Raw genomic sequence first — 24,573 nt, forward strand, 5'->3', positions numbered from 1 at the left:
TAGGGTACAGCCCAGACCCAAATTCTAAAAATAATGCCTTGGACCTATGACTAGAAATGTTAGGGCCCCATCAAGTGAAGCAGTGGAAAATACTGTCCACTCACATCTCAGTTTCAACAGCAGCCTGCAGCAGAGTGGTATCTGGGGTCCTCTATTACTCCTTGGAGTTAGGCATTGGCTGCATATATGCCTATGGTTATCTGGTATTTAGGCTCTCAGAATAGCACCAGAGTCAAGTTCCTATAGGCTCAGATGCCTGTGGGATTCCACATGGTTCCTTTTCTGGAGGAATGTCTTTGTGTAATCTTCAAGCAGCTCCCTATGACAGGCCCTAGACCTGCCTGGGTTGGGGGGGGTGGTGGTGGTGGTTCTTATAGTGTTGACTATAATAGCTCCTCTTAAAGAGTAGAGTTCTGGGGACTTCTCTCTTACTGTTTTTCTAAAATCTAGGAGTTTCTACCAGCTCTTAGCCAGGCAAGTTGCCCTGAACCCCTCCTTACCCACTTTTGGTGCTTTCCCTTACTTCCCAGGTGAATCTGAATTAGCATTCTTTCCTAGATAATGTTTGAAATGTGACAATATATTTAGCATTGTGATCTCTCTCTGTGAAAGAGACACATAATACCTGTGTCCAGTTGGCCATATTGCCCTTCTACCCGCTACTCTTATTAGGAGCACTTTGTGGGACTGAGGCAGGAACATTAATTAAGGCTGGGAGTTTGAGACCACCCTAACCAAGAGTAAAACTTTGTCTCTACAAACAATAGAAAGATCCACTGGGCATGATGATGTGCACCTGTAGTCCCAGCTACTTGGGAGACAGGGGATTCATTCAGCCCCGGAGTTTGAGGTTGCAGTGAGTCATCATGACACCAGTGCACTGGGCAACAGAGTGAGACTCTGTTTAAAAAGAAAAAAAAAAAGTTGGTGAGTGTGTGTGATTTTTACCTTTGTTTTCCCCTTCTTTCTTATTTTGGCAGCAAATAAGGATTCCTATCAACACATACAACAATGGGTATAATGGAAAAAGCACTCAACTTAAAGCCAAAATCCCTATATGTACATGTCAGCTGAAACCATTTACTAGCTATGTGACATGAGCAGATAATTTATTCTTTTTGAAGCTTAGTTATCTCATTTTTAAAATGTGGATAATAATTTCTTTTCTCATACCTCACATAGTCATTGTGAAAATCAAGGGCAATAAGCTATATTTTCACATCTATTTTATAATCTGCAGTACTATACAAATGTGAGGGGCTATGATTATAGACATGGAGCCTTCTCACAGAGCTATGACATGAATTAGTTCATTTAATGTAAATTATTCATGTGGCTGAGATTAAGAAAGCTATTCTTAAATACATTCTTTGATGGAAAACTACAGGGACTGAAGGAATAAACATGGGGAAATATAATTTTCTATTAAGATAAAGCACTCTAAAGAACTTAAAAAGCTATCATGATGCAATTAGAACCTTTATTTGGATTTTGGCTCATAAAATTAAGAGATCCTTAATTGGCCCAAGGATTAAACCTGATAACAGAAACTATAATATAATCTATAGCTAGACTGTATTGATTAATTAATGGCCTAGAGTCCAATAATTTCTAAGAAGTTGTCATTACATCCAAGTGCACATATTAATAGATTATTATCTATCTCTAGCTCACTCTAGTCCAGGCCACAGAGTAAAACTCTGCCTCCAAAAAAAAAGTGGGGCGACATCTATGGTGCATCTTAGAATGGGTACAGGCAAAACTTACTAAATGCAGAATACAAATGTCTACATACAGTAACTAAGAAAATGCCATGAAGGCTATGTTGAACAGTTTGATGAGAATATTTCAGATTGTATATGAAACCCGCACATTGTACCCCTTGATTGCACTAATGTACACAGCTATGATTTGACGATAAAAATAAATAAATTAAAAAAAAAGTATTCAGGGATTGGAGAAAGAAAAAATTTTGTGAAAGAATGTTTTTGGAGGAAGCTGTGAGGCTCATCCTCCTGCTTCCCACAAGAGAGATGGGTTGAAGATACCTACAGGGTAGGGTTTGATTCCATCTGGGAGACCTAGATAATGAGAAATGACCAACTGTTGGTGGCAGAGTAAAAAGAGCATTGATGCTTTTGAATCAGTCTGTACTCGTAGAAGTTGTCAGGTAAAGGATGTGTGGGTATTTCCTAAGGTGACTAAAAGACTGCAGGGGTGAAGAGACCAGAGCATAAAGAGCTCCTTTCCAGAAACAAGTTGCAAGTGGGCATCTGTCAAAGTCATTAAAACCATAGGTGAGAGTTCCTCAGGGATGAGAAAGGAGCCTGTAAAAGAAAAATCAGCTTTAACTATCTGTTAGGCTCAGAGAACTTTATGGAAGACTAAGATAGTAGTGCTGTAACTTTCTTATCCCTTTTTCTCTCTGTTTCCCTTTCCCCCCAAACTGGAGGGTACCTAAAACCATAGCTGGTACACTGGAAGAGAAGGGCAGATGAGGAGGAGTAAGTAGTCTACCATACCTCTTTTTCCAAAGGCAGGCAGACTGCTGGTATCTTGGCTAGGGTGTATTTGTGGTTTTGATTAATTCCTTGAACTGAATAACAAAAAGTTCTGAATCTACACCTTTTATTTAAAGCAACCACAGATTAACCCTAAGTGATTAATCATAGACTAAATATAAAAGCTTAAATCATAAAATTTCTAGAAGAAAACATAGGTAAAAATCTCTTGGGATTCACACACAAAAACACTGCAAACATTGTTTGTAGGAATGTAACAGTATAGCCACTCTGGAAAATATTTTGGTAGTTTCTTATAAACATAAACATGTATATATACTATACAGCCCCACAGCTGTACTCTTGGGTATTTAGTCTGAATAACTGAAAACTTATGTTTACACAAATACCTGTATATAACTGTTCACAGTAGCAAAAACTAGAAACAACCCAAATGTCCTTCAAGGGGTGAATGGCTAAATAAACTCTAGTACAAGTACAAGCATTCAATGAAATACTATGCAACAATTAAAAAAATAACAAACTATTGATGCACATATAATTTGGATAGATCTCAAAGGCATATGTTTTATGAAAAAGAAAGCCAATGCCAAACAATTACACACTATATGATTCCACTTATACAGTATTCATGAAATAGTAAAACCATAGAGATGGAAAAGAAATTAGTCATTCCTAGGGGACAGGGATGGGTGAGGGGAGGCAGGTATGACTATAAAAAGGAGTTGCAGAGGGAGTTCTTTTCTGGTAATATAATAGTTCATCTTGATCATGGTAATGGTTACCCAAATCTATACATGGGATTAAATTGCACAGAGGCCCCCCCCCCACTCATGCACACACACATCAGTGCAGGTAAAAATTGGTGAAATTTTTATAAATAATAAAGTCTTCAGTCTAGTTAATAAAACCCCACCAATGTCAATGACCTGGTTTTGGTATTATTCCGCAGTTATAAGATATCACTTTTGGGGAAAGCTGGGGGAAGGGTCTACAGGACTCTATGTACTATTTTTGTAACTTTCTGCGAGTATAAATTCAAAATAGAAAGTTAAAAAATGAGTTCTAATAAGGAGAAACTTAGGAGCTACGTATCCTGTTCTACACTTCCTCCTACTAATGAACACTGCATTTACTTTCAGGTATCTCTTGACAAAACCCAAGCAGACTTCTTTTAAACCATGTTTTGTTAGTAAGCCTTAGAATTGAGAAAATTACCATGAAGGTTTTGATTTGAGAGATGTTTGGAGGGAATGAGAAAACTCTACTCCATATGCTAATCTTTTTATTTATTTTTTTTCTGAGACAGAGTCTTAACTTTGTTGTTGCCCTGGGTAGAGTTCCATGGCGTCATCATAACTCACAACTTCAATCGTTTGGGTTCAAGAGATCCTCTTGCATCAGCCTCCCAAGCATTGCAGATTACAGGCGAGCAGCTGGGACAACAGGCGAGTGCCACCACACCCAGCTAGCTTTTTTTTTTGTTTGTTTTTCTTCCTATTTTGGTAGAGATGGGATCTGGCTCTTACTCAGGCTTGTCTCAAATTTCTGCGCACAAGCAATCCACCCACCTTGGCCTCCCAGAGTGCTAGTATTATAGGTGTGAGCCACTACACCCAGCTTTCCATATGCTAATCCTTACCTCAAGTAAAGTAAATTTAAGTAGCACTTCCAAAGCAAGGTTGGCAACCTGCCAGGTATTTGGAATCTTAGAATTTCTGCTTGCAGTTTTTGGCCAGGGCTGGGTTTGAACCGGCCACCTCTGTCATATGGGGCCGGCGCCCTACTCCTTTGAGCCATAGGCGCCGCCCAGGAATCTTAGAATTTCTAACAATGTAGTATGACCACTATTTTTCAGCATTTCTTATTTTTAAGTGCATTTGAATGGAGGACAAAAATACCAATATTTTCTTATGTCCCAGAACCCTCTCACATGACATGACTTTAATGTGAAATGCTGCCAATGCTGATTCTAAAAAAATCACTTTCCTGGCTCTTATCTGATTAGATGGCTTTGGAACAAAGACGATTTTGTAATATCCTATTGATTTTGCCTCTAAAATGTTCTTTCTATCGTGTCTCTGTCTCTCTATTTCCACAGCTACTATCCTTTTTAGATCTTATGATAGCTTTTTGCTAACTGGTCTTTCAAACTTATTCACTACAAAATGAACCTGAAATTCTAGTGCTAGATCAATCCATCCCTGGCACAATTCTGATGTAGTTATGTCCTTGTTCAAAAATGTTTCAAGGCTCTCCATTGCTTATAGGTTAGAATCCAAACTCTCCACTCTGACATTCAAGAACTGTCCCAGGTATCAGGTATTGGGTTGAAAATTATTTCCACTCAGAATTTTGAAAACATTTTCCCATTAATTTCTGGTTTTCAGTATTTCTACTGAGAATTCCAATGTCATCCTTCTGTCAACACTCTTTTGTAACCTATTTTTTCTATCTAGAAGACTTAAAGATTTTTTTAAGCCTCAGTGTTCTGGTATTTTATAATGATGTAAATTGATTTGCCTATTCTGGACGTTTCCATTTCATATAAATAGAATCAAATAATATGTGATCTTTTGTGACTAGCTTCTTTCATTTAGCATAATGTTTTCAAGGTGGAATATTGTAGCAGCACTCTATTTCCTTCAATGGCTAATACCCTATTGTGTGTGTGTGTGTGTATATATATATTTTTTTTTTTTTTTTGTTTTTGGACGGGGCTATCACTTTATTGCCCTTACTAGAGTACCATGGCGTCACAGCTCAAAGCAACCTCCAACTCCTGGGCTTAGGCGATTCTCTTTTCTCAGCCTCCCCAGTAGCTGGGATGACAGGCTCCTGCCAAATGCCTGGCTATTTTTTTGTTGCAGTTTGGCCAGGGGCCAGGTTTGAACCCGCCACCCTTGGTGTATGGGGCCGGCACCCTACCCACTGAGCCACAGGCACCGCCCTAGAAATATGTTTTATATATTCATTCATCAGTTAATGACACTTGGGTTTTTATCACTTTTTGGCTATTACGAATAATATTGCTATGAATATTCATGTATGAGTTTTTGTATAGACCTGTGTTTTCATTTCTCTTGGATTTACCAAGAGAAAATCTCTTGGATTTACTTGGTAAATGAATAGCTGAAATTTTAATAGGGAAACACAAATGTTGCTATCTTTTAATCTTTTTTTCTGGGCTGGTTCAGTCTCTCCAATCTGTTATGTGATAAATCGAAGGCCTGGCTGTTGTCTTCTAGAATTGGGTGGGAGCTAACCCCTTCCAGAGTTTTGGGGGTAGGTAAGTCAATCAACCTCCTTCTATGCAGAATCTGCTAGCTGTTTTACCAACAGCCATCTCCCCCTCCTTCCTACGAACAGATTCCTGTATTAGGTGGGGCAAAAATGAACCAGGCATAAAACTTCCCAGCTCCCTTGCAGAAAAGGTGACAGGGAAACATAATTGGAAGTTAATTGGATGTGGTTTCAGGGAAATTGCTTTAAAGGGAGATAGCTGAAAGGCAGGTTTTCCTTTTTTGGGCCTGTCTTTTCTGGTATCTGAAATGTGGATATCATGGCTGGAGCTCAAGTGGTAGCTAACTTGTGTTCATGAAGTGATCCTTGAAGATCCTAAGAATAGCAGACTTAGATGACCTGCTCACCTTCAGAATTTTCTAATGTGAAGAAAAAATAATATTAACTTATTTAAGTCATTAATACTTTGAGTATTTCTTTTCTTTTCTTTCTTTTTTTTTTGAGACAGAGTCTCACTATGTTGCTCTGGGTAGAGTGCTGTTACATCACAGCTCACAGCAACCTTAAACTCTTGGACTTAAGTGATTCTTTTGCGTCAGCCTCCCAAGTAGCTGGGACTACAGGTGCCCACCACAATGCCTGGTTATTTTTTGGTTGGAGTTGTCATTGTTGTTTGGCAGGCCTGGGCTGGATTCAGACCTGCCATCTCCAGCGTACGTGGCTGGTGCCCTAGCCACTGAGCTATAGACGCTGAGCCCTTTCAGTACTTCTTAATTAGTAGCTGTTCTGAATCTGAAGAAACAGACTTCTTTTTAGAATTTCCTTTTGCAGGCAACTATTATACACCTGATTGTTCTCTAATTGAGAATGACAGATTAAATAACCTATCATTCAAATTACTCCTAGTTTCATTAAAGATGGAGTTTATATTTCTATTTCTCATACTGAGTAATTTTTAAGACAAAAAAGAAAAAGCAGATAAATTTTACCTATCAACTTAAAAACTGCAATTTTACATCTTCAAGCTTATTTTCTACTTTGCCTCTTACATACCGTGAACATTCAGTATTTCTCTTCAAGCGCCATAATTTCCTATTCTCTGCTTTTGCACATTATGTCCTTTCCAAGGAAAGCTCTATGTATATGTCTATCTATATGTTCAAATTATATATGTTCTTTAAGGTTCAAAGCACAGGCTACCACTGCCCTCTATGCCTGTCCTGATCCATTCAACAAGAAGTAATCTCACCTTTCCTATACCATATTTTCCTGGACATTTACCTTCAACGAACTTCTTGAGGTTGAGGCCTTTATCTTTGCTTCTCTTACATTCCCTGTAGTACAAGGCATCCTAGCTTGTACATACCATTACACACTGAATGAATTACTATTTAACAAGAAATTTGGATTTTAGAATATTACCTATTTGGCAAATTTTAACTTCTTTTTTTTTTTTTTTTTTTAAGAGACAGAGTCTTATCTTGTCGCCCTTGGTAGAGTGCTGTGGCATCAGAGCTCACAGCAACCTCCAGCTCTTGGGCTTAGGCGATTTTCTCATGCCTCAGCCTCCCAAGTAGCTGGGACCACGGCGCTGGCCACAACGCCTGGCTATTTTTTTGTTGCAATTTGGCCAGGGCCGGGTTTGAACCCCCAGCCCTCGGTATATGGGGCCAGCACCCTACTCATTAAGCCACAGGAGTCGCCCATAACTTCTTATGCCTATACCCCATAAAGGAAATTCGGAATTTAAGGATCATTAGAAATTGATCCACACAGCAGTACTGGTAACAAATTCCATTGTGTCCTCATAATAGAGTTTATGACCTGTAGATCATTGGTGAGCCAGACACGGAGCCGTTAAGATTTATTTGATCAATGAAGTCTGTATTTTAAAACACTCTATGGTATTTTGCACAGCTTACAATATGTAGTAAATCTTCTTCAGATGAAATTAACTCATTTAAAAATGTTTTTCTGCCATCTTAAAGTAGTAAATCAGACCTCATGAGAATAATTTTACCTTTAAAAAAAGTTATGAGTGCAGATAAGGTTTGTAGTTATCAAAAGCCTAGAAGAATTCAAAATATCATGATCCTTCATTATCCTCTGGATACTTCTGAATAGAATATTTCCCCCTCTTGAAGGGAGAGATAAAGTGATTTGTACAGCATCATAAAGAATAATTTAATTACAAATAGGTCCATAACCTCTTGAGTTCAGTGTTCTGGTCAAATTTGACCATGTAAGGCAAAAGGACTAACATATTGCCCTACAGGAAAACCTAAAACTTCCATATAACTTGAAGACATGATTTTAAAACCCAAGAAACAGATCAAAAGAAATTTTAGCAATATGCATAATAGTGTCTTACTACCCTAAGTGCTACTCCAAATCATAAGAAAATGGATACAAAACTCAATAGAAAAATGGGTACAAGAAATAGGTAAGTTACAGAAAAAGAAAACATGTGAAAAGATGTTCAATATACTAAGCATTTGAAAAACATTAAAAAAAAGAAATGTACGGCTCAGTGCCTGTGGCTCAAGCGGCTAAAGCGCCAGCCACATACAGCTGAGCTGGTGGGTTCAAATCCAGCCCAGGCCCGCCAAACAACAATGATGGCTGCAGCCAAAAAAAAAAAAAAAAAAAAAAATTGCCAGGCATTGTGGCGGGTGCCTGTAGTCCCAGCTACTTGGGAGGCAGAGGCAGGAGAATCGCTTGAGCCCAGCAGTTGGAGGTTGCTGTGAGCTGTGATGCCACAGTATTCTACCCAGGGTGACGGCTTGAGGCTCAGTCTAAAAAAAAACAAAAAGAAAAAAAACAGAAATGTTCAACCTCCTTTTCTTTTGAGAGGTAATCTACAGTACATTTAAGAATATGGATTCTAAAGCCAATCTTCCTCATTTTGAACCTCATTTCTAACATTTTCTAAGATGTGTAATCTCAAGCAATTTATAAATTTCTCTGTCTCAGTTTTCTTTTCTTCAAAATGGGGGTAATGAAAGTAACTTTCTCATAGAGCTGTTACAATGATTAAACTAAGTCAGTTTACATAAAATACTTAGAATAGTGTCCAGCATGGAGTAAATACCAAATAAGTGTTTATTATTACTATTCATCCAACATGTTGATAAAATGAAAAAAGGTGTTTGGCAGATAAAGGAAACTGTAATATGTTGGTGGGAAAGGGAATGAGTGTAACTTTTCTGAAGGATTTGGTAATGTGTATACTCTATACTAAGCAATTCTACTTCTGAAATCTGACCTAATCATATAGGTACAGAAGGGTACATGTTCAAAAACATTCATTATATCCCTCTTTTGTATCAAAAAGGGAAACAATTTAAATATCCATCAACAGAGAAGTGAAGCACATTATATTAAAAACCCTCTAAGCCTTTCACCCAGGAGGTGTGCCTTATACCCCTTACACTGTACCTGTTAGGTGCTTCTAAAAATAGTAGGAATCTTCTTCATGCTTTTCATGAAGATGAAAAAGACTGTTTCACGAAGTTTAAAAAGGTCTATTTCCTAATTTTAATAATTTGTAAATGTTAGAAATTTTTTGTCTCTATAAACATAATACTGTGACTGTTATTTCTCTGTGGGAAATAATGAACTTATCAGTGGACTACCTGATATCAAATTTCTAAAGAACTCTAGACACCTCTAAAATTATTCTAGAACTCAATATTATATAACATATAATAAATGTATTTTGTCATTATATATTCTTTTTAATAATCAATTAAAATTTGTTTGCTAGTATTTTATATGTTTCTATGTGTAGGCAGAGATGAGATTTTTCTATAATAGCCTGTTTTGTAAAACCTTTGAGAGTTTTGGGTGCCAATGTTTCATTTGATTTCCATAATTTATTTGGAAGTAGTACTTCCATTAGAGTGTGATGGAAATGAATTAGACGCATTGATTTATGTGATACAATTTAAAATGACTATGAAATCCCTCTGTTAAACTATTTGATCCTGAATCTTCATTTGTGAAAACCTCTTTTGTAAACTTTTTTATTTTTAATTTTTTTTATTTTTATTTATTTATTTTTTGTTGCAGTTTGGCTGGGGCTGGGTTTGAACCACACTGAGCCACAGGCACCGCCCAATGTAAACTTTTTTAATTAGAGGAAGCCTCTTTTGTAAACAAACAATTGTATTGTTTAGGCTTTGTATTTAAACAGATGTCTATACTGATGAAGAATATTTTTCTAGAAAATATCCATAACCTCTTGTTTTCCAAATCAATATGTTATGCTAATTATTTCTTAATTATTTTAATATAATTTTATATCATAATCAATATTCCATATCTTAAAAAAATAGAACACATTATAAGCATAATAAGAATTCTGTTAAAAAGAATGATGTAGGGTGGCACCCGTAGCTCAGTGGGTAGGGGGCCAGACACATGCCTTGAGGCTGGCGGGTTCTAACCCAGCCTGGGCCAGCTGAAACAATGACAACTGCGAGAAAAAAATAGCTGGGCACTGTGGCGGGTGCCAGTAGTCCCAGCTACTAGGGAGTCTGAGGCAAGAGAATCACTTAAGCCCAAGAGTTAGAGGTTGCTGTAAGCAGTGACATCACAGCACTCTTCAGAGGGTGACATAGAGAGACTCTGCCTCAAAAAAAAAAAAAAAAAGAATAATGCAGATTGACATCTACTGATGTGTAGAGCATGAAATATTTACAATAATAAGTCACAGAATAGGAGCAGTGCCTGTGGCTCGGGGATGGGGGGTTCAAACCCAGCCCCGGCTAAACTGTAACAAAAAAATAGCCAGGCATTGTGGTGAGTGCCTGTAGTCCCAGCTACTTTGGAGGCTGAGGCAAGAGAATTTCCTAAGCCCAAGAGTTTGAGGTTGCTGTGAGCTGTGATGCCACCGTACTCTATCGAGGGCGATCGGGTGAAACTCTGTCTCAAAAAAAAAAAAAGTCATAGAATAACATGTATAGTATGATCCCATTTATATAAAAACATGCAAAACATATATGTGAATGAATTTATGTACGAATTTTTAAAGAGGTCTACTATTAATGAGGATATTTACATGGGGAGATGGGGAAGATGAAGAGTTTTAGAATTTTTAGTATTTTACTTTCTACTTATACTACATATATTGAAAGCTCCCCCCCAAATGAAGAAAGATGTGCATTTTACTTAACAATTTAAAAACTACGAATAAAAAAGAAAAGGGGAAGGAAGGGAGGATAGAACTAGAGTTTCTTTAGATTGGATATAAGGTTATAAATGTTTTGTTATTTAAATTTAGAAAGGACACACCATTCTGGAAGTACCAATCTGACTTCAGCAATTGATACATATGATCCAAGAAAACCAGAGGTCTTCAGAAAATACTGTGTCACACCTAAAAGATTACTAATTAAAACAACTCAGTTGATTAATATCTTGCACCTTAGCTGTATTCATTTGAGTGTTCAGATAACTTAAAGGCAAGATAGGTTTAAAAAATTTTTTTTAAATTATTCAAACTTTACTGAATAAATTCTTCTACAAGAAAAATAAAGTTTTTGAAAAATTTCTGTATAGGAAGGCTCCGTAATTCAAATGCATTTGAAAAATAATATTCTATTTTATTGAAGCTTATTTATGAAATACTTTGAATTGCTGGGATGATGGAAATTATAGAATAATAGGAAACCAAGGAAAAATATTAGAAAAAAAAATCATCAGTTTTTATGCTTCTTTTAAACCAAAGAGGTATAAAAGATCACTGCAAATTGAACAGAATTGCAAATTTCAGAGAGCATCCCCCCCCTTTTTTTTTTTTGAGACAGAGTTTCATTTTGTTGCCCTTGGTACAATGCCATGGTGTGATAGCTCACAGCAACCTCAAACTCCTGGGCTCAAGCGATCCTCCTGTCTCAACCTCTCAAGTAGATGGACTACAGGCACCCACCACAGCACCTAACTAATTTTTAATTCTTTCTTCTTCTTCTTTTTTAGTAGAGACAGGAGTATTGCTCTTGCTCAGGTTGGTCTCCTGAGCTCAAGGGATCCTCCTGTCTCACCCTCCCAGAATGCTAGGATTACAAGTGTAAACTATCATACCTGGACCATAGAACACCTTTAATATGATTCAGGAAGAGCTGATAAAGTATTAGTGCCTCATCAAGTCAATATGGGGGACAGGTCTTTCATCTTTAAAATAAGGACAGTAATTTTCTGCCTGGAAAATCTATGATTTTTATTTCTATTAGGCAGATAAATGAAAATCATGTCAATTTAAAATTAAACAAGTATAAATAAAAGTTTCAAATATAAGAAGCAGACTTCAGTTCAAATACATGCTCCACTGCTTACTAGCTATGTGACCCTGCATAAGTTTCTCAATCTCTTTATGCTTCAGTCCCTCATCTGCAAAATGACAATAATAATAGCATCTAGGGTTGTCACATAACATGAGAGATTACATTAAAAATGCCTGGCACAATGTAAGCAGTCAAAAAATATTGGTGATGGCAATGACATGCTGATATAATAACCACTATTTCCAAAATTTTGAATATTTTGAAGACAAAAAGTATCAAAAGTGTATCAGTGAACACTCAACAATTTTAGAAGGATGTTATCCTTAGTGAGCTATACATTTGAGGTTTGCTCAAGCTACTAGTCCTAATTTTTGAAATCCAGGCTTCCTTTTCATTATATATCTTCTAGATTTAACTGCAAACCAATAAGACCAATTCTATATGCTGTACATACATACAGAACAACATAACAGTGAAGATCATGGACTCTGGAGGCAAACTACCTGAGTTCAAATACCATTTTTGCTATTTACTAGCTGTATGATCTTGGGCAAGATTACTTAACCTCTTTGTGTCTCAGATTCTTCATCTATAAAATGGGGATAATAAAAATATTTAGGGTTATTTTGAAGAATAAATAAGAAAGTGTATATGAAGCATCCCATACAATTCTCAAGAACTTTTAGCTATCATTATCATTCCTCATAGTCACTCTACCAAACAAACAAACAAACAAAAAGGACATACGTCTGACCACTAGAATTTGATTCTATAGCAACAGCACAACTGATTCTTAAATTAGTTTTGACAAACTGACAACTATAAGATTCTTAAACTGGTTGGGTATTTGAGCCAATATTGGGTATATTGCCTTAATGTGAACAAGACAATTTTGTATCAAGTCTTTCCCATTGTCATTGATGTAAACTTAGAGAAGACCAAAATTCCTTCTCAAAATCCACTCTAAAATTGCTTTATCTGTTTGTTTTTGAGACAGAGTCTCCTTTTGTTGCCCTCAGTAGAGTGCTGTGCTGTCATAGTTCACAGCAACCTCAAACTCTTGGGCTCAAGTGATCCTCTTGCCTCAACCACCCAAGTAGCTGGGACTACAGTCACCTGCCACACGCCTGGCTACTTTATAGAGATGGGGTCTTGCTCTTGCTCAGGCTGGTGTTGAACTCGTGAGTTCCAGCAATTCAATGCCTCAGCCTCCCAGAGTGCTAGGATTACAGGCTTGAGCCACTGTGCCCGGCCCTGCTTTATCTGTTTTAAGCAAGTTAACTTCCTACCTGTCATCTGTACTGCGAAGGGATGGAAGCCGAAAACTCGTGTTTCTGTCAAGTTTTGACTGGCTTTTGGTCCTCTTGATGGAGCCTTTCAGGCGCTTGCTGAAGAATCCCTAGAATGAAAAGGCAGAGAGTGCTGAAAGAAAGAACCAAAAGGGAACCTTTTGATAATCCTTGACTATCCTTGCAAAAGGTGTTTAGATTTTTTGTAATAAGGACTACAAATAGAATCTAGCTTGTAACTTTTTTTATTGTGTAATAATAGTTGCTGGAAACTACTTGGTAATATAAGGAGAAAATTCTTTCCTTTTATGATAATTGAGAAAATTAAACTTGTTTACACTTAATTTCTTACTTCTTAAATAGCAGAGAAGCTTCTAACTATACTAACAAACTTTTGAAAGCACAAAAATATACACAACTATATTTCTTTCTATGAAGATGATGTCAGCAATTTCAATATAAACAGCATCCGATGGTTTCCTAAATTAAGGGAAAATAGGAAAATATAATGTCATGTGCAAAGGCCTTGTTCTTTGTCCACTTAAATGAGACTAAAAGTAACATGAAGCTTTAAGAACTAGTACATGTGCATAATTTTCTATATTACCCTTATCCTCCTGCTACACCTGCAGAAGCACAGAGAAGAGTCCTCCCTTAACCCAGGTCCCTGGACTAAGGGAACATACTTGGCACGTTGAAGGAACTGAAAGATACTCATGGTGAGTAAAAAAAAAAAAAAAAAAAAGAGTTAATTTGTCATATAAGGTAAGGCATTGGTGGTCTCAAAAGTTAAAATTTGGTCTATGTCATATTAAATAAGGTATCATGAAGTTAAGTTTTAGATGTAGTTAAACTATTTTAAAATGAAGTATGGATCATTTATGAAATCATTAAAGCATATTAGACTTTAAAGAACAAAGTGCTTTATAGTTGTTAGCTCTTGGTTGCGTCCTGCCATCTTCATCAAACTATCTAGAGTTCCCTGAACATCTCCCCAAACTCTGTACCTGGCAAATAATGAACGCTCAATAAAAGTCTGCTGAATAACAGAATAAATACAAGAATAAGAAACTTACAATTCTATTATTGGCAGATGAAAGAAAGGACGTCTTATACAAGCATATTAAAAACACTATAATTCACGATCCCACAATCCCATTACTAGACATCTACCCAGAAGAAAAACAAACCATTTCATCATAAAGACAGTTGCAATAGATTATTTATCACAGCTCAATTTACAATTGCCAAGATGTGGAGAAACCTAAATGCTCATCAACCCAGGAATGAATGAATAAACTGTGGTATATGTATACCATGTAATACTATTCGGCCATAAAAAAGATGGAGACTTTACATCTTTTGTATTAACCTGGATGGAGAAGAAGCCCATTCTTCTTAGTAAAGTATCACAAGAACAGAAAAGCAAATATCCAACGTACTCAATACTAATATGAAGCCAACAGACAATCTAATGCATGCCCACATAAGAGAAAAACTCGATTCAATTCAAGTTGGGGGAAGAGGGAATGAAGGAGGGGGGAGAGGAGAGAGGGAAGGATTTACGTGCTCCCACTTAATGGGCACAAAGTAAGGGTATATGGCACACCTTTTGTGTGCAGGACACAAGTACAAGATGGTCTTTATGTAACAAATGCGAATATTTGTAACCTAATTGTTTGTACCTTCACATTAACTGAAATAAAAAACAAATAAAATGACTGTAATTCAAAGAAAATATTTTGACACATACAAAATGATTATTCTTTTTGTATGATATTCATCTCATGTAAGCTGTGTACAATAAACATTTCCATAAGAAGGGAAAAAACATATTGGGCCAATATTAGCACACTGAATATTTTATATTCCTTTAGTTACCACCAAAGCCCACTGTTTTGGGGTGAAGACTACATTAATCAGGATAAGCAAGTTATGTTTATCTAATAACCCCTACAATCCCAGTGGTATAAAACTGGTACATGTCCATGAGCAGGTCAACTGATGGGCTGGGGTCCTGTCTATATTGTCCTTCCCCAGGGACCTGGGCTAAGGAAGGACTCTTCTCTGTGCTTCTGCAGGTGTAGCAGGAGGATAAGGGTAATATAGCAAATTATGCACATGTACCAGTTCTTAAAGCTTCATGTTACTTTTAGTCCCATTTAAGTGGACAAATAAGTCATATGACTACACCTAACTTCAATGGGAAAGGGCTATGTAATTCTAACATATATCCAGAAAGACAACTGAAAATACCTGGTGAACTAGTAGCATGGATTGTCACAGTGCTTTACCAAGTGAAGTGTTTTTTAAACACATAGGCATTGCTCTGTCCATAAATAAAAAATGGAAGCAAACCTATCTGAATCACTAAAGTAGAACTATTCAGATAACTAAAGAAATACATTTATATCTTGTTGTTTTTACTGTTCAAAGGATATGTGTAAAAACTCCAAGAAAATAGATGTACAGAGATTGACTGGAGGGAAGAGAAAAAGACTATTTTTAAAAGTACTATATTTCACAGAGATCAGCATTTGCCTTTTCTCCTGCACAGCTGACCTTTGAGCAACATGTTTTTGAAATGTGGGGGCCAATTTGTATGCAGCTTTTTTTTTTTCAATAAATACATTGGAAAAATTTTTTGATAGTTGGCAACAATTTGAAAAAAACTCACAGATAAACTGTGTAGCCCAGCCAGGAAATAATAAAAAAAATTAAAAAGATATGTCATGAATGTACAAAATATATGTTGATACTAATCTATTTTATCATTTACTACCATAAAATAGACACCAATTATTTATAAAAAATTAAAATGTGACACTCACAATCTAAAAATGTAAATGAATGTAAACAATGCAGCATTAAGTCATAGCTGCATTTAAAAGTAACTGTAGCACATTTTGTACTATTATGATAATTTTGTAGCCATCCCTTTGTGCTGTTGGAATGAGCTAAAGTGTTATATCTGCTTAAAACACTGTGTGATGCTAATCATCTCCACATGAGCAGTTTGTCTCACCAGAAAATTGTGCATCATAGTAAAAAGTGATCTCTTGTGGTTCTTGCATGTTTTTCATCATGCTTACTACAATACTTGAACAAGACCATGGGACCCAAACAGAGTACTTATTAATGATGCTGAAAACACCCCCCAAAAGCAGAGAAAACTCATGACATTACAAAAAAAAGTTGAATTGCTTGATATGTACCATAGATTGAGGTCATACCATTGCAGCTATGATTACCAGCCATTTCAAGATAAATGAATCTAGCATAAGGAATAGTGTAAGAAAGAAGAGAAAATTCAGGAAACCGTTACTGCAGCTACTCCAACAGGCAACCTTGCATTTTTTACAAAATACATGCCTTTTTAAAAAATTTTTTTTTATTTTTATTGTTAAATCATAGCTGTGTACATTAGTGCAATCAAGGGGTACAATGTGCTGGTTTCATATACAATCTGAAATATTCTCATCAAACTGTTCAACGTAGCCTTCATGGCATTTTCTTAGTTACTGTATGTAGACATTTGTATTCTGCATTTAATAAGTTTCGCCTGTACCCATTCTAAGATGCACCGTAGGTATGTACCCATTCTAAGATGCACCTCCCTCCACCATGACCTCCCCCCTCCCTTCCTCTTCCTTGGCCCTTTCCCCATAGTCTTGTGCTATACTTGGGTTATAGCCTTCATGTGAAAGCTATAATTTAGCTTCATAGTAGACCTGAGTACATTGGATACTTTTTCTTCCATTCCTGGGATACTTTACTAAGCAGAATATGTTCCAGCCCTATCCATGTAAACATGAAAGAGGTAAAGTCTCCATCTTTATTTAAGGCTGCATAGTATTCCATGGTATACATGTACCACAATTTGCTAGTCCATTCATGGGTCGATGGGCACTTGGGCTTCTTCCATGACTTAGCAATTATGAATTGGTCTGCAATAAACATTCTGGTACAGATGTCTTTGTTATATTGTGACTTTTGGTCTTCTGGGTATAAACCTAGTAAAGGAATTATAGGATCGAATGGCAGGTCTAATTTTAGGTCTCTAAGTATTCTCCAAACATCCTTCCAGAAGGAACGTATTAGTGTGCATTCCCACCAGGAGTGTAGAAGTGTGCCCTTTTCTCCACATCCACGCCAACATCTCTGGTTTTGGGATTTTGTTATGTGCGCTACTCTTACTGGGGTTAGGTGATATCTCAAAGTAGTTTTGATTTGCATTTCTCTGATGATTAAGGATGATGAGCTTTTTTTCATGTGTTCGTAGATTGTGCGCCTGTCTTCTTTGGAGAAGTTTCTCTTCAAGTCCCTGGCCCACCCTGAGATGGGATCAAGTGTTCTTTTCTTGCTAATACATTTGAGTTCTCTGTGGATTCTGGTTATTAGACCTTTATCGGAGGTATAACCTGCAAATATTTTCTCCCATTCTGAGGGTTGTCTGCTTGCTTTACTTACTATGTCCTTGGCTGTGCAGAAGCTTTTTAGTTTGATCAGGTCCCAGTAGTGTATTTTTGGTATTGCTTCAATTGCCTGGGGAGTCCTCCTCATAAAATATTCATCCAGGCTGATTCCTTCAAGAGTTTTCCCTGCACTTTCTTTAAGTATTTTTATAGTTTCATGTCTTAAGTTTAAATCTTTTATCCAGTGAGAGTCTACCTTAGTTAATGGTGAAAGGTGCGGGTCCAGTTTCAATCTTCTACAGGTTGCCAGCCAGTTCACCCAGCACCATTTGTTAAATAGGGAATCTTTTCCCCACTGAATGTTTTTAATTGGCTTGTCAAAGATCAAATAACGGTAAGCAGCTGGATTCATCTCTTGGTTCTCTATTCTGTTCCAGACATCTACTTCTCTGTTTTTGTGCCAGTACCATGGCACTATCGAATTATAGTACAGTCTCAGGTCTGGTAGCGTGATTCCTCCTGCTTTGTTTTTATGGCTGAGTAATGTTTTGGCTATTCGAGGTTTTTTCTGATTCCATATAAAACGAAGTATGATTTTTTCAATATCTTTAAAATATGACAATGGAGCTTTAATAGGGATTGTATTAAAATTATACATTGCTTTGGGTAGTATGGACATTTTAGCAATGTTGATTCTTCCCAGCCATGAGCATGGTATGTTTTTCCATCTGTTAACATCTTCAGCTATTTCTTTTCTTAAAGTTTCATAGTTCTCTTTGTAGAGATCTTTCACATCCTTTGTTAGGTAGACTCCCAAATATTTCATCTTCTTTGGCACTACTGTGAAAGGAATAGAGTCCTTGACTGTTTTTTCAGCTTGTTTATTGTTGGTATATATAAAGGCTACAGATTTATGGGTGTTGATTTTGTAGCCTGAGATATTGCTGTATTCCTTGATCACTTCTAAAAGTTTTGTAGTAGAATCCCTAGTGTTTTCCAGATATACGATCATATCATCTGCGAAAAGTGAAAGTTTGATCTCTTCTGACCCTATGTGGATACCCTTGATCGCCTTTTCTTCCCTAATTCCAATGGCTAAAACTTCCATCACAATGTTAAAGAGCAATGGAGACAATGGGCAACCTTGCCTGGTTCCTGATCTAAGTGGAAATGATTTCAATTTAACTCCATTCAATAAGATATTGGCCATGGGTTTGTTGTAGATGGCCTCTATTAGTTTAAGAAATGTCCCTTCTATACCAATTTTCTTAAGTGTTCTGATCATGAAGGGATGCTGGATATTATCGAAAGCTTTTTCTGCATCGATTGAAAGAATCATATGGTCCTTATTTTTTAGTTTGTTTATGTGCTGAATTATATTTATAGATTTACGTATATTAAACCAGCCTTGAGACCCTGGGATAAATCCCACTTGGTCATGGTGTATAATTTTTTTGATGTGTTGATGGACTCTGTTTGTTAGGATCTTATTGAGTATTTTAGCATCTATATTCATTAGTGATATTGGTCTATAATTTTCTTTTCTTGTTGGGTCTTTTCCTGGTTTGGGGATCAAGGTGATGTTTGCTTTGTAGAATGTGTTGAGTAATCTTTCTTCTTTTTCGATATTTTGGAAGAGGTTTAGTAATATAGGTACTAGTTCTTCTTTAAAGGTTTGGTAGAATTCTGACGTAAAGCCATCTGGTCCTGGGCTTTTCTTTTTAGGGAGATTTTGTATAGTTGATGCTATTTCAGAACTTGATATAGGCCTGTTCAACATTTCTACTTCGTTCTTGCTAAGACTTGGTAGGTGGTGTACTTCCAGGTATTGGTCGATTTCTTTCAGATTTTCATATTTCTGAGAGTAGAGTTTCTTGTAGAATTCCTTAAGGATTTTTTGAATTTCTGAGGGGTCTGTTGTTATTTCATCATTACCATTTCTGATTGATGAAATTAGAGATTTTGCTCTTTTTTTCCTGGTTAGGCTGGCCAAAGGTTTATCTATTTTATTGATTTTTTTCAAAAAACCAACTTTTGGATTTATTAATCTGTTGTATAATTCTTTTGTTTTCAATTTCATTTAGTTCTGCTCTGATTTTGGTTATTTCTTTTCTTCTGCTGGGTTTGGGGTTGGAGTGTTCTTGCTTCTCCAGTTGCTTGAGATGTCCCATTATGTTATTAACTTCCTCTCTTTCCGTTTTCTTGAGGAAGGCTTGCAGTACTATAAATTTCCATCTTAGGACTGCCTTTGCAGTATCCCAGAGGTTCTGGTAATTCGTGTCTTGATTGTTGTTTTGTTCCAAAAACTTGGTGATTTCCTTCTTAAATCTCGTCTATAACCCATCTATCCTTCAGCATAAGGTTGTTTAGCTTCCATGTTTTTGTATGGGTGTACAGATTCCTGTTGTTATTGAGTTCAACTTTTATTCTATGATGGTCTGAGAAGATGCAAGGAATAATTTCTGTTTTTTTTTAAATTTGCTAAGGTTAGATTTGTGGCCTAGGATGGGGTCGATTTTGGAGTATATTCCATGGGCTGATGAGAAGAATGTGTATTCAGTTTTGTTGGGATGAAATGTTCTGTAGATGTCTAAGTCCAGATGTTGGATGGTTGAGTTTAAATCTAAAATTTCTTTCCTTAGCTTCTTTTTGGAGGATCTATGTAGCACTGCTAAAGGGGTGTTAAAATCTCCAACTACTATGGAAGTGGAGGAAATAGAGTTGCTCATGTCTGTTAAGAGTTTCTCTTATAAATTGAGGTGTATTCTAGTTGGGTGCATAAATATTAATAATTGACATCTCATCATATTGAATATTACCTTTCACAGATATGAAGTGTTCATCCTTATCCTTAATTATTTTGGTTAGTTTAAAGCCTATCGTGTCTGCGAACAGGATTGCAACACCTGCTTTTTTCTGCTTTCCATTTGCCTGGAATATAGATGACCATCCCTTCACCTTGAGTCTATATTTTTCTTTTAATGTAAGATGAGAGTCTTGTATGCAGCAGATATCTGGCTTTGAGTTTTTGTATCCAGTCAGCCAACCTGTGCCTCTTCAGAGGACTGTTTAAAACATTCACATTGAGAGTATTTTTTTTTTTAATTGAGAGTATTGATAAGCCTTTCCAGAGTCTGGTGGACATTTTTAATCCTTTTGCGACTGTGGAAGTTGGAATTTGATCAAAATTTTCTGGATGGGTTTACTTTTGTTGTGGTGGATTATGCTGGTCTTTATGAAGGATAGGTCTGAGAATATCCTGGAGAGCTGATTTAGTTATGGCAAATTTCTTCAACATGTGAATGTCATTAAAGTATTTAATTTCTCCGTCATAAATGAAACTCAGTTTAGTTGGGTATAGAATCCTGGATTGAAAGTTATTTTGTTTTAGGAGATTAAAAGTCGATGACCATCCTCTTCTAGCTTGAAAGGTTTCAGCAGAGAGATCTGCAGTTATTCTAATATTCTTCGTCTTGTAGGTGATGCTTTTCTTTTGTCTGGCAGCTTTGAGAATTTTCTCCTTCATATTAACTTTAGTGAAATTGATTATGATGTGTCTGGGGGATGTGTTATTCGGGTTGAGTTGTGCTGGAGTTCTGAAACTGTCTGCTATCTGAATTTCAGAATCTCTTGGCATGTCTGGAAAGTTCTTCATAATCTCATGGAGAAGAGACTCTGTGCCTTGTGAAGCCACTTCGTCGCTTTTGGGGATCCCTATTATACGAATATTGGTTTTCTTTGAATTATCCCAGAGCTCTCTGAGAGAGTGATCTGTTTTTGCCCTCCATTTCTCTTCCTCTTTGAGAGTTTGGGAGTGTTTGAAAGCTTTGTCTTCAACGTCAGAAATCCTTTCTTCTGCTTGCTCCATTCTGTTACTGAGGGATTCTACTGTGTTTCTCAGATCTTTGAGGGATGCAACTTCTTGTCTCAAGGTGTCAAAATCTTTGGTCATTTGGTCTTTGAATTCGTTGAATTCTTGAGATATCTTTTGGGTTACTGCTTGGAATTCTAATTCGATCTTATTTGCTATCCAGATTCTGAATTCAATTTCTGACATCTCAGCTATTTGTTTGTGCATGGGATCTTGTGCTGTGTCTGCCCCATTGATCCTTTGGGGAGTTGATCTACTCTGATTATTCACATTGCCAGAGTTTTTCTGTTGATTTCGCCTCATGATTGTTTTTCACCATTGCCTCTGTCTGTCCTCAGAGTTGGGGAGGTGTCTCTCCAAGATCAGACCCCAGCGGGATCACTCTATTGTTGCTGGATCTTTGTAGGGAGTGACCCTGTGTAGTTCCTCTGGGGCTGCCCTAGCCAGGAAGTACTGGTTGTGGAAGCTGCTCCGGCATGTGACACACCTGGATCCAGCAACAGGGTGGGAGGTGGTGCGCACGGTTCTGGGAGTGCCTGGTGCCCAGTGACTTTGGCACACAGAGCCCAAGGCTTCAGCAGTCTCTAGCCAGGAGTAGGGCTCTGCACAGAGGCAGGGGGGACTCCAGAAGGCACGTGGCTACCAGTATCCCTGCCCAGACGAGCGGGCCAATGTGGAGACCTGGAGGACACAGGAGGGAGGATGCAGGGTTACGCAGCTCCCGCAGTTCCTGGTCAGGGCATGCAGAGGCCCAGTGCGTGCGGGTCGCGGGTTGGAGTTCATGGTGCAGCTCTTATGGCGGTCCAGGCGGCGCCAGGCCCAGGAGTTTGAGGTTGCTATGAGCTGTGACGCCACGGCACTCTACCCAGGTCAACAGCCCGAGTCTCCAGTGTGCCCAAACTGTCTCACTCTGCCCCTAAGGGTTAAGGCTATCTGGCAGCTCAGTCCCTGCTTTTAGCCTGCTCAGTCACTAGGTTACTAGGTCCCGCCCAATCCTTGCTCTGGGACTCTAAGGGCAAAACTTGCCAGGGCAGTTCTCTACAATGGCTCCCTGCGGCCTAGCTCAGTGGCTCAGTCTGGGTCCTTAGACAATGCCCAGAGTTCTCCGTACTCCTGCTCAAGCTCTCCCCAAGGCAGTTCAACTGAGTGCCAAGTCCAAAAACACTGAAATGCCTTCAGTTCACAGGTAAGGCCTTTCCGGTTTGTAGTCTCACTGCTGCTTGTACTTACAGTTGCCGGCGGGATCAGAACAATCGAACACACGCAACCACGTGCCAGTTTTCCACTGTTTTTGTCCTCGTCTTGGGGTCCAGAAGTCCGTTGCTGACTCTCTGTATCCTCAAAGGGATGATTATAGGCGGATCCCACCAGCCAGAGATGCCTGTAGTCTTATCTCCCCAGACTCACCATGCCCTGTTGCAGGGAAGCTGTTACTCGGCCCAAAATACTATGCTTTTTAATCTTGAATTGAAAAATGCAGCTTTTATGTGTGTGCCAGATTACTATAGGGAAGGCATACCTACAGACTCTAATATGATTAAAAAAAAAAAAAAAGGTGAAGACATTATACAGCAACTGAAAGCAGCAGGAAGGTGAAGGAGCTAATGCTGGAGAATTTAATGCCAGCAAAGAATGGTTTGATAATTTTAGCAGGAGGTTGGGTTTTAAAAATGTCAAGATAACAGGAGAAGCAGTTTCTGCCAACCAAGAGGCATCAGACAAGTTCCCAGATGCCATTAAGAAAAACCCTGAGAAAGAATATCTGCCTGAATAGGTTTTTAATGAAGATGAAAATGGACTCCCCTATTCTGTAAGGAAATGCTACAACAAGAAAGAGTGAGTACAGGATTTAAGGCAGGAAGGGATAGGCTAAGTCTATTGTTTTGTACAAATGCAGCCAGGTTTATGATCAGGACTGTTCTTATCTATAAAGCTGCTAATCCCCAAGCCTTGAAGGCAAAAGATAGATAACAGCTGCCAATCTTTGGTTGTTCAACAAGAATGGTTGAACGACAACCCTTTTTCTGAATTGGTTCCACTGGTGCTTTGTCTCTGAAGTCAGGGAATACCTTACCAGTAATGGACTGCCTTTTAAAGTTCTTTTATTATTGAACAAAACACCTGGCCACCCAGAAACCCATGAATTCAACATCCAAACACAATGTCTCTAACTCAGCCTCTAGATCAGGGTGTCAAAAGGACCCTTAAGGCTCTTCACACATGGTACTCTATGGACAGGACTGTTGATGCAATGGAACAGAACCCTGATAGAGAAAACATCATTAAAGTCTAGAAGTTTCTATTATAGAAAAAGCTGCAAAAGCCACTGAGTCTGAAACAATAAATTTCTGCTGAAGAAAACTATGTCCAGATGTTGACATGACTTCACAGGATTTACAATAAAGCCAATCAAGAAAATTATGAAAACATTGTGGATATGGCAAAAAAGGTGAGATATGAAGGGTTTTAAGATATGAATCTTAGAGAAATTTAAGAGCTAATAGACACTAATGGGATTAACAGAAGACAACTTGATGGAGATGAATATCTTCAAACCAGTGACAGACAATGAGAAAGAAGATGTAGAAGAAGCAGTGCCAGAAAACAAACTGATATTAGATAATTTGGCAGAAGGGGTCAGATTATTGAAGACTGCATTTAACTTTTTTTTTTTTTTTTTTGAGACAGAGTCTCACTTTGTTACCCTTGGTAGAGTGTCGTGGCATCACAGCTCACAGCAACCTCCAACTCTTGGGCTTAAGCAATTCTCTTGCCTCAGCCTCCCAAGTAAGCTGGGACTACAGGCACCCGTGACAATGCCCAGCTATTATTTTGTAGTTGTCATTGTTGTTTAGCAGGCCTGAACCCGCCCGCCAGCCTCCATGTATGTGGCCGGTGCCCTAGCCGCTGAGCTACAGGTGCCGAGCCAGCTTCTGCCTTCTTTTAATG

General features: G+C 37.8%; 1 protein-coding gene across 6 annotated transcripts in view; it reads right to left on the bottom strand.

Annotated features, from left to right (window-relative positions):
• RASAL2 (RAS protein activator like 2) overlaps window positions 1-24,573 on the bottom strand; it is a 445,700-nt gene that overhangs the window by 82,977 nt on the left and 338,150 nt on the right. For all 6 annotated transcript variants that reach the window (XM_053606502.1, XM_053606501.1, XM_053606500.1 and 3 more), the window contains one exon: window positions 13,339-13,448. In XM_053606502.1, the coding sequence (XP_053462477.1) occupies window positions 13,339-13,448 (110 nt within the window). The remainder of the gene's footprint in view (window positions 1-13,338; window positions 13,449-24,573) is intronic.

This window comes from Nycticebus coucang, chromosome 10 (genome assembly GCF_027406575.1).
Source record: "Nycticebus coucang isolate mNycCou1 chromosome 10, mNycCou1.pri, whole genome shotgun sequence".
Lineage (NCBI taxonomy): Eukaryota > Metazoa > Chordata > Mammalia > Primates > Lorisidae > Nycticebus > Nycticebus coucang.